The following is an 11,100-nucleotide window of genomic DNA, read 5'->3' as shown; positions in this document are numbered from 1 at the left end:
TTTTTAACCGCCACGAAACTGTTACAGTACAGCGGACTACCATACATAACAGGTGGATATGCTAGTCGGAAGCGTCGCCCCGCCCCCACGGCACGTTGCGTAGTAGTCATGGAGAATGCGTTTCCCGCTCGTCCAATGAGAAGCGGCGCTGGGTCCATGTGTGTATTGTTTAAACTGCTCAAAATCTGACCGAGTTTCAAGCCGGATTAAACCTCCACCGAACTCCGGCTATGGCGGCTGCCGTGTCTCTTAGTACCACCTCAGGCACAGATGAAGGCGCAGACAGCGGGCCCACATTTGTCTCTCGACCATTTAGCGCAAATCACGACCTCGCTACGGATAAAGAAAACTTTATGTCCGGTGACCGTCACCGTCACCCCGAATTCGCTTCGGTGGAAGAAGACGCCACATCGGGCCCAGAATGTCAACGAAGGGTCGATGAGGATTTGGTACCACTGAGCCCTGAAGATATTGAGAGCCGCTTGGAGAGAACACGTCGGGAGTTTTACAACCGTAGGAAAATAATTATAAAAAATTTACCACCGGATGTTACTAATCAGGTAAATGTGAAATTGCGCATGCTTTAGTGAGCAGTTTGGCTAAACGTTATCCTAGCTCCAATATGCCTATCATGCTACGAATGTTAGCCTGCTAACCTTTTAACCCTGCCTTTTAACTTTTGCTGACGTGATGTGTAGGCTTAGTCCGCGACTGTTTACTTGTGACCAAAAAGTATCAAATTTATTCTGAAAGTGTAATTGGGTCATATACACCGTGACATGTCTGAGAGGACTGCAATTTATCTCAAATGTCCGGTGATAAGATAGCTGTTTGGACAATAGTGGTCATCTGTGGCCTGTTTCACCAACTTTTAGCAACTTTTGATATTTGGGTCAAATTAACAAGACAAGTTGCAGCAGGTGTTTAATCAGGACGCGAGTTACTTGTTTCACGTAGCAGTCTTGGTCTCTCATTGATGTTTTGTACTTTTTAAAATCTATTTTTGGTTCGGAACGTGCCTGACTCGTGGGGAGCTGTAGGCCTGCGGGCAGTACCATTGTCCGCAGGCAGTGGGGGGAGCACAGGGAGTTCGAGATGTGAGGGTCCTGTAACAAAAGGTGGAAGGCGTAGAGACAAAACGAGTCAGAAAATGCTAGAGACTGTCAGTATTTGTTTGTGAATGAGCAAAAGCAATGCAGAATTTCTGCCTCAACAATGAGGCAGTTGCCCTTCCACTCCCCTTTCTCTCCACAGGTGCACTAGTTTAACTGTGGACGTGAAAGAGTTAATTGTCAGGCTCAAAATTTCAATTTCAGCACTTTAACCCCATGTATCACAGCCTGCATCTTTCTCACAGAAAAAAAGAACTGAGGTTTCATTTTTGTAAAGTTTTGTTATTGAAGACAACTTTTTTCTAATGTTTCTTTATTTTCTGTAAATGTTTATTCACAGGAGGTCCATGAGCTGTTGGGAAACTATGATTTAAAGTACTGCTTTGTTGACAAATACAAGGGCACAGGTTGGTTTAACTTATTATTTTGGTGACTAAACCCCTCAAAGTAATATCAAAAGCTAGTATAATCCATTCATGTTTTATCTGTTTGCTGTAGTGCAGCAGATCATAGTTTGTTTGCAATATTTTGAAGTGTTTGATGGTAAATTTACTTTGAAGCAACTTACAGAAAACCTACAAATGTTCATAGGTTAAAATAATTTCAGTTGCTCAAAACTGTTTTTCCTAATGTTTTAGCTATGTTGCCTTTATGTTTTAATGTTTTAGGAGCATCTTTTTTCCTCTCGCATGTATTGTTTGTCATATTTAATTTTTCAGATGCACATTTGGACTGAGCATTTGTAAGACAGTAACGTCCCTCTTTGATTAATAAAGCATTCAGGTTATGAAATTATAAGCGTCAAAGTTGTGGATGCAAGCTTTGCTAAAAAAGCATGTCCTCGCACATTTAATAATACAATTTACCTGGGCTGAATACATAAACCTAAGACTATGTTTCTAAATGAACTACTAAAAATTCTACCTTCACATGACACACACAAACTGCTCTCAGGGAATGTGTCTTACCAACAATAACACTTCTTCTCTAGAACCACAGATCTAGAGGACGTTTTTGTGTCAAAATCAAATTACTAAATGTGTCTCTTTCCAAAACAGTAGAACTGTTATTATTATTACGTTTATTTGATGGGGACAGACGCACATAGACAAACTGAACAAAACAGCAGTCCCATGTTTACGTCATAGTGCAATAGCAACAGCTAATTTGCAGCATTTGTCCCTAGATGGGCTTTTAAACAGTGCCTCTAAAAAATTGAAGTGTTCATATCTTATCCTTAGAAACATTTAACTGCCTTCCTCTACATACTGAGGTGTTTAGATTGTTTAAAAAAAAGTCTAGTTTTTATATGTACAGCAGCCTTTAGGTTTATATTGTGCTCTGTGTAAAGAAAAGTTTGACTGCAGTATTAAAGATGAGCATCACAACTAGTAAGGCACAGAGGGAAATGGCTTCAGAAACAAACGACTTGAACATAAAAACCTTGGTTAAAATGCCCAGTGTGTTCCAGTAATTCATCATTATGGCAGCCATAAACTCCCTTTGTCACGATTTTCCCACTGCTTTGTCATAAATTCAACTAAAGCTGCATTATCAGTGTCTGTGTGAGCTGCATCCCTAACCAGGAATAGGAAATTTGATAAAACGGAAGCTCCTGAAAGATGCTTGCTTTTTACTTTTTTTGCAGTCGCAAAGCCATGTCTCCACAAGGTTGACGATAATAATACTGGGAAAAATGAATAGCAGTGGTGAAAATAGTGACTGCACTGAAACTGCCAAGCTGTTGCAGGGCTGTTAAATTTTTTATCTTCACAATATCAGAAGTCTGTCACTTTGGATAAAGTGAAGGTCAACAAAACTACAACTTTTCAAGTCCTGATGTGGCTGTCAGCGACACTGAGCCCGCTGGTAGTCTCGCTGAGAGCAGTAAGGATGCTCTGGCAGAAGAGACGGTGTCGTCTGCCATTTTGCCATCAGCGTCGTCTTTTATCTGACAAGCTTAAGAGAAAACGGTGTCAACAGCGGGGTTCACAGCTTGAATCTGTTTGAAAAGCTTAGTCTTTGTTTTTAGTTCTGATTTTTACAAGTTTTATTTGGTTTTCACATCATTCCAAGTGTGTATTGTTTTTTTCTTTTCTCCCCACCATCTCTCCCAGCATTTGTGACGCTCCTCAACGGTGAACAGGCCCAGTGCGCCATCAAGGAGTTCCACCAGATTATGCTACGGGAAAGGGAGATCTCCGTCCAGCTGCAGCCAACCGACACCCTGCTGTGCATCGCCAACCTGCCCCGGGCCTTCACCCAGCAGCAGTTTGAGGAGCTGGTGCGACCTTTCGGCAACCTGGAGCGCTGCTTCCTGGTGTACAGCGCATCTACTGGTCACTCGAAGGGCTACGGCTTCGTGGAGTACATGAAGAAGGACTCGGCGGCCCGAGCGAAGTCGGAGCTGCTGGGGAAGCAGCTGGGCTCCCGCATGCTCTACGTCCACTGGACCGAAGTGGGCTCGCTCACATACCCGCAGCTGCACTCCAAGTGTCTGTGTGTGGACCGGCTGCCCCCAAACCTCCTGACTGCCCAGGATCTCCGAAACGCTTTGGCCGACACCCATTCTCCTGTTTTCTGCCAGGTCAGGTTCAGCACGCGCCAACACTCTGCTGCTTGTCAAGATAATAAATTCAATTATTCCTCCTTTTCCCTCAACAACAATAATGAACAGATTTTCAAAAAATGCTTGTGATGCTATTATATTTGTTTTATTCAGGTTAAGGTCAGGTGATATGTTTTTGAAACTTGGTGAAAAAGGCTATGCTTATGACAAGTTGACCCTGAGGGTATTGGGATTTTTTAAATTTGTTTTAATGTTTTTCTTTATGCTTGGTCTTTAGCATCTTTCACTGTTACCCTAGTTTTTATGTGGTTCCTGGGTTTCTATAGCGATGGGGCAGAATTTGCTGGTAAAGACCAAAAGGATCAGCTGGTGTCCTTCAGTATGATTTTCTCTTTCTTAATTCATCACAAAATGGTGGAAACATAAATTCAGAGCTTAACAGAAGTATATGTGTAAAAGTATGATTTATATGCGCAAGTTGGTAGGGTTCCCAAAAATTTTACTCAAATAAGAAAAAAATTACATCATTAGATGTACCAAAATGTAGTTATGTGGAAATTTTGAAATTTATAGATGAATATGAATAACATAACTACAAAATGAGGCAAAATAAACAATTTTTTTATATATATAAAACTTTCAAAAAAATTTAACAAAACTCAGGTGAATGTAATAAATCAGCCACATCTCTGATTATATGTGACTGATTTTCAAGATATAATGAAGAACCAGTTCAAATGAATCTGTTGTGCGTTTGAGCTGCCATTCAGTTCAATAAATGGCACAAAATAATTAGTCCATATGTAGATCTCCGGGTTGGTTTTACCTTTGGACCTTCTCTCCGTAGTTGGCTCAGGGGCAAGATGGGAGTTTCCGGCGTTTCGCCGTGCTGGAGTTCGCCACTGCGGAGATGACTGAGGAGGCGCAGCGACTCGGAGACGGCCGGCTGCTGGGCGGGACGCACATCAGGGTGTCCTTCTGTGCCCCCGGCCCTCCTGGAAGAAGCATGCTGGCTGCACTGATCGCTGCCCAGACAATGGTACTAAGGGAAAATTTGTGTACAGTGGCCACATGGTCAGTTGTAGGAATCAGTGATATTAGAATTTTATCGCAATATCTTGCAGTACTATAGTGATGATAAAGACTATTAAAAAAAAAAGCGTTTATCTTTAGGTCATTTTGCAGGATTGTGACTGCATGGCACAGCATTCATAGCATCACAAATGTTCTTGAAAACAGTCTCATCTGAAATGGGCTTCAGGATGCTGCTTATTTAAAAAACAAGTTTGATTTATTTCACCAAGCTGAACGCAGCAAGTGCATTTAATCTAATATTTTCAAATCTACTGATTTATTGATACGTTTGGAGAAAATTTCAAAAATAAAATTTCTGATCATACTGTCAGTTTTATTTTGCTTGACATCAATAACTGAAATTGATCATGATAAACAATAAATCAAAATTCTTATAAGAGATTTTCACAATGTATGCCAAATGCCCACACCAGTGTTTTTTTTTTTTTTTTTTTTTTTTTTCTGGTTGGTTTATTTGCTGATGGTTTTTCTTCTCGTTCCTACCTACAAGGCTGTGAACAGGGGTAAAGGTCTCCTCCCTGACCCCACAGCCATGCAGCTCTTCACTGGTCTTAATAACCCTGCTACTCTCAAGATGCTGCTCAACACTTTGTCACAGGGACACAAACAGGGTAAGCAGTCCTCCTGAGCTCTTTATCGGTTAATTTTCAGTTTATTGATGGTGTTTATTTGCAGGTCTCCTCGGAGCGGCCCCTGCCATCCCACTGCTGCCCAACCCCGCCCTGTCGGCGGCCCTGCTGCAGCTGCTCCTTCAGAACCAGGCTAAGGCCCAGCAGGTACCCTTACCTTTTGGCCTCCGCCCTGATGCTATCTCTCCTCCTGATCCTTCATCTTCTGTTTGATTCATCTTCACCCCTCCTCCTCCTCTCTGTTCTGCTCCTCTGTGCCATTAGCAAGCCTTTCTGGGAAATCATCTTCTCTGGGCTCAGGTGCTGCACAGTAAAGAGAAAAAAAAAATCCCTGTTGTGTTTTGTGTGAGTGATGATGGTGTGTGAGGTGGAGGCTGACGCTTGATGGGTTCCAGCCGTTTTTTAGGTAAAAAGGGACAGTTGTTGTGGTCGGTAAGCTCTCTCAGGAAGAGTGAGGGTTTTCTGAGTGATGCTGTGGGTGTGCTTCTCTATTATACGCCTGGATTGTCAAACGCTGATATTTGAGAGAGAAGTTGGTGAGTGAACTTAAATGCTGGTTTTAGTGTGTTGCTGTGCGTCTGCAGTTTTTCTCTGAGTGCTGCAGCCATGTTAGGTGACCCTGTGGTAACGCTGGTCTGTCCTTTGGCCAGCAGGCAGGACTCATCGGGGACAATCCTCTGGCTGCTCTGCCCGTCCAGCAGGGAGTCCATCTGCTTGGAGAGCTCCCTCAAGGTTTGGCATCTTTCACTTCCAGCCGGAGCTCCTTGAGCGACTAATGACATGTTTTTGCTTTTCATCTGATTATAAACATCTGTATCCTCTTAATCATGCATCACACTTCTAGCGTTTGCCAATGCTGAAATATTCTGATTAATCAGTTCTAATCACGCTTTAGCAATTAGCATTCCATAGCAGAACAATACTGAGTAGCTTGAGTCTTAAATGTATTTGTACCCTTTCAGCCTTTTTCTTGAATGTATTTTACTGTGATCTTGTGATGGAACAACAAAGAAGGGCATAACTGTGATGTAGAGGGATTTTCTTTGTTTGTTTGTTCTTGGGACCTTCTTTAAGCTGATGTGACAAAGTTAACATCTGTGCAACCAATTATGCTCAGCAGTTCATTAGAGATTGTTGGTGAACATCATTAAGACCAAGGAGCACAACATGGATAAAAGTTGTGCTCCTTTTATCTTTTCTCTTTAACAGAAATTAAGTCTCTTTAATTTTTGTTAAAGAGACTTGGGTTAGAAAATGATATTGTGAACTCGGAGCATTCAATGGAACACAATCCAGTGTGCTTCATTGGTACCAGTTCAGGCTAGGTAAGGTGAGCCTTACTGTAAAATTTCCAGAACTAGAAAATAGGACTATTTTCCAGTTCTGGATAAGTATGGGGGTGAAAAAGTAATTAATGGGATTTATTTCCAGTTATTTTGTTTTCTAAAGGCGGAAATATCTTCTACCAAATGCAGTTTTACAAAACTAAGAACTTTTTGCTAGCATGTATCCCAATAGCTCTTCATTGGGATCGATCTGTTTGGATTGCTGCAGGCGGCATGGTCCCAGGTCTGGCTCTGCAGACGGAGGCTGTGCCCTCTCTGAAGCCAGGGTCTCTTGGCAGAGGCCTAATGAGGGAGCAGGATTCCCCCACATCAGCGTGCAGCTTCCCTCAGACTCCCTCTTGCTCCCTGCCAGGCATTTCCTTACCCCTGATGGGTGGCATGATGGGGGCAGATGGTCTCACAGCACAAGGAGTATGTTTCAAAGTAGATGTATATATTTTTTGTTTAATTATCATCTGATTGGATGAGAATTGAACAAAAATCCTTCTCTTCACTGGTAGGTATCGATGCTAGGGGATCTTCCTAAAGAGATGAACCTTCCTCAGAGCGCCTTTCTCAATGCCAATGTTTATCCTTCAGGTGAGATGCCATACATATATATTTTTTCCATCTAAATCTGTTCATGTGCAAGGCAAGCAGTCAGCCAGACACTTTCAGCTCATGTTTCCCTTCGCTGCAGCAGCGAGCAGCAGGCCTCACCCCTACAGGAAGCGGCCAACACTAAACAACGTGTCTAACCAGCACACGCATCACAACATGCAGCCCAACTACAACCTGCGTTACCAGGACTCGTACAGCCCCGAGTATCCTCCTCCTCTACAGCAGGTGATCACCTCTTCCTGCCCCGTCGGTTGAGTTTGACATGAATAGATGTCGTTTGGACACTTGTGGTTCTTTCTGCACATTGCTGCTCAATTATGGGTCTATATGATGTAATTTGGTCTGATGCCCATCTGCTGCTTCTCCTCAGGATACCCTGGCCTACTTGTACGAACAGCAGGAGAACCTCGACGTTGGAGCCTTGGCAGGATTTGGTCAGCAGGTAGTGTGTGTGTGTGTGTGTTCAGCTGTTTCAACATTATCCAAGGCATTTTTTCCCCATTCATTAAAAGTGAATTTAGTACATTCATCAGTTTTTCTTATAATTTTTTGTTGGAATTTCTTCAGTTTTCCCATCAACCCAACTACAGTGAGCACTTTTCCCACTACGCTTGTCCAAGCAGCCCACCCCTCTCCTCGTACTTCAGCTCAGGACCAGAAGCCAGCAGCAATGGCAGCCTGCCTGCCACCCACCTCAACAAGGTAACCAGCAAAACCCGATCAGTTTCTGTTTGAAGTATTGATCACCTGTCAGTGCCTGGATGTGAAGAAGGAGGCTAATAACAGGATGCCAGTGTTTAATGATTAACATTGCAGTGTGAGGGTAAGTGAGAAATGCTTGTTTTTGTCTACAGGCTGTGGGAATGCCTCCAGTAACCCACAGCGCCCCCTACTCTCCAGGCCTAGGGAATGTTATGAAGGTAATTAGCAGATTGCCTCAAACCCTTCTTTCTTTACAGGTGTTGGTTTTATAAAAAGCTGTTATTTACCATTTTCCTCTGTTATTTCTAGACCCCAATGAGCAGCCAGAAGCGCGTTTTTTCCCGCCTGATCCCATCGCCGGAGCCGAGCCCAGAGGGAGGCTATGTGGGCCAGCATTCCCAAGGCCTTGGCGGCCATTACGCGGACTCCTACCTGAAGCGAAAGCGTATTTTCTGAGTATTGTATGTTGAGCTATTTTTGCATTTGGAACAAAGCGGGATCTCCTTGTAAAGGATGCAAAGCCCCCTCACCCCGGGTCGTCCTCGGATCTGTTTGCTCCTCAGAGTGACCCCCGGAGGGCGCTGGCGAGCGCAGCTTGTTGTCTGGACAGTGGGAACTCTGTATGGTGTGTGGGTTTTTTTGTTCTTCTCTGCTCCATGTAAGTGTGTTTTTATTTACCATTTTGTAAAGTAACTTTTAAATTATTTTATTTTGTGTATGACTTGTACACTGAGGGGAAAAAAAAAACAAGAAGCAAATGTTTTTTTTTGTTGTTGCATGAAGTGTGATGTGCTAGTAGCTACAGATTGTTTTGGCCAGTTTACAGCGCTGCTTCTTGAATATTTGGCTGTTGTACTGTTCACACTTTCCAAAGGGACATGCAAAGTATTAAAAAATGAGCTTTATCTCAGGCATTTTTTTGAAATTGCCTTTAAAAAATGTAAAAAGTTCAATATTTTTTCTTTCTTCTACATGGTTTTGTATTTTACTGTAAAACTGGTTCCAGGCAGGTTTTTCTTTGCTCAACATGCGGCTTTCCATCCACCAATGATGAGTTGTGCATGTCTGATATATTATGAAACAGCTGTGAGTCTGGGGCTGTTTCTCTCAATCTATTTTTTCTTTTTTTCAGTTTTTTTTTCCTGAGGTCTTTCACATTGTTCTTCTGGTTTCCAGAATCTGTTTTCAGCACTGCTTGTCCACTTGGGAGGGCACAGGTCACTGTTTTAATCTCTTCTCACTTCTAAACGATAGTTTTGTACTCATCTCTCCACAAATCATTAGTTTTCTTTGGGCAAGGGCAGGATTTTTTTATTTTGTATTTTTGGGCCAACTGTAGATGGAAACGTTTTCTGCTATCAGGTTGGACAACTTGTCTTGATGAGCCTTTAAATATTGGAGGCAGCCTGTGTTTGTTTTTCATTCAGTTGGGGGACATGCTAATAGGAACTAATCACTGATTAGTCTAAAACATAACTGTCTTTTTTATTTAATTTATGGTTGACAGTTTGATTGTGAAAACCCATTACCTCTTACTTCTGCTATAAATGCAGCTATACTTGAGCCTTAACGTTTTCTGTAGTAATCATCCTACTCTGTTGGTTTCCATCTACATTTTCTATTTCTGTGTTTGCTGTGTAAATAGTTTGAAGCTTGATTTCTTTTTAGAGTCCTGGATGTAATTTCTTTATTCCTACCTGTGGTCAGGTGCTTTTTACATTTATTTTATTTTTGAATGAATCTTTCTGCTTCGTGTTTCGGTTGTCGTGCTCCCGGTACGTTTTGAAGAGTGGCACCACAGTAGACTGTTCATGTTGTGTATGGACCAAGAGATGCAGCTTTTTACTGTGCGTTCATCAGCCAATTTTACAAATTATTTGGTTCCACTGCTGTGTCCTCATCTGTACCACCATGATTGCCTCTGTATGTTAGTGTGGCATACGCAAGTAAATGTTATTTAAATCAATTACACTTTGACTGATCATTTTAAAGGTAGCAGACTTTGGTATTTGACGATCAAAACAAACTTGACCCGATGTGTCCAAAAGTTGGGAAATCTCTTACTTAATGACTTTTTCAGTCCAGTTCAAAGACTTTTTCAAACTTTATACTGATAAGTTTTGTCCTTCAAATCTAATATATTTTAAAATGCATTTTTCGTTTAATCTAGTTACATTTTTGTCATACCATTCCAATGGAGCCAAATAACATCTGCTATACTAAGCATTAAAATATACAATTTACATTTTAATACTCAAAACCTGTACTTTCAAAGTGCTTTGCCAAACCAGAACACTGTTACTTAAAATATGTAAAAAATAAAATAAAAATCTGGAGTCTTCCCACTCAGTTTGAGAAGCCAAAAAAGAAAAAAAAACTGGTGCTTTTGTTCCAACAGAACAGCAAAACGCACTCTCTTGTACACAACATTGTCATTTCTCTTGTCTTGCAGTTGGACATATTTTCATCCTGTAGTCTTTATTTTAGGGAATTCTGATAAATATGTCTGAAACAAAACTCTTTGTAAAATGTATCTGAATTCAAATCCTGCCTGATTCTGCCGGGTTTCTTTGACTATTTTGTGAAATTTTGATTGGATCCGTTAAGTCAACCCCATTAATTAAAGTTTTTAATCTGTAGAGAACGTGGAGCATATGTCGCCTCTTGCTAGTTTTATATATTTGAACGTTAATGGTGCCTTTCCAGATGTACAATTTGCCAGGTCCAGGCGCTAACATATCATGATATACTGACTAGCACCGATAACAAGGCAGATGGTTCCTCTGCATAGATCTTCACAGAAATTTTGATTTGACACTTTATCTTTCTTGATAAAACTTTGCACAGTAACATGCTGCAGCATTTCTCAGTCTTGTTCTGCTTCTGCTTTATTTTATTAATCATTTCAGCATTTATGGTAAATGCACAGAAAAGAGCTTAGTGTTTGTTTACACAGACACATATCTTTCTATCATCACAATGACTTTTGTGAGGACTTCTACTCATTTTTCATTTGTTTCTGTAGCCTAACCCCAACACTTACCGTA

The 11,100-nt window shown here is 41.5% G+C and overlaps 1 protein-coding gene across 4 annotated transcripts; it reads left to right on the top strand.

The window, feature by feature from the left end:
• Positions 1-163: 163 nt before the first annotated feature.
• On the top strand, positions 164-10,022 carry raver1 (ribonucleoprotein, PTB-binding 1). 4 transcript variants are annotated; one of them, XM_028043133.1, is made up of 15 exons: positions 164-560; positions 1,453-1,519; positions 3,230-3,699; positions 4,529-4,720; positions 5,267-5,387; positions 5,452-5,552; positions 6,056-6,137; positions 6,960-7,162; positions 7,252-7,330; positions 7,431-7,576; positions 7,722-7,793; positions 7,919-8,053; positions 8,206-8,271; positions 8,363-8,514; positions 8,617-10,022. In XM_028043133.1, exons 1-14 carry the CDS (start codon positions 231-233, stop codon positions 8,507-8,509), a joined length of 2,211 nt encoding a protein of 736 aa, XP_027898934.1. In that variant the 5' UTR covers positions 164-230; the 3' UTR covers positions 8,510-8,514; positions 8,617-10,022. The 4 variants fall into 4 exon arrangements, with proteins under 4 accessions (XP_027898934.1, XP_027898933.1, XP_027898936.1 ...); XM_028043132.1 differs by having other exon boundaries at positions 8,363-10,022; XM_028043135.1 differs by having other exon boundaries at positions 165-560; positions 6,059-6,137; positions 8,363-10,022.
• The last annotated feature ends 1,078 nt before the right edge of the window (positions 10,023-11,100 follow it).

This window comes from Xiphophorus couchianus, chromosome 16, assembly GCF_001444195.1.
Source record: "Xiphophorus couchianus chromosome 16, X_couchianus-1.0, whole genome shotgun sequence".
Classification (NCBI taxonomy): Eukaryota; Metazoa; Chordata; class Actinopteri; order Cyprinodontiformes; family Poeciliidae; genus Xiphophorus; species Xiphophorus couchianus.
Note: the sequence above shows the minus strand (reverse complement) of the source record. Positions and strands in the feature narration are given on the sequence as shown.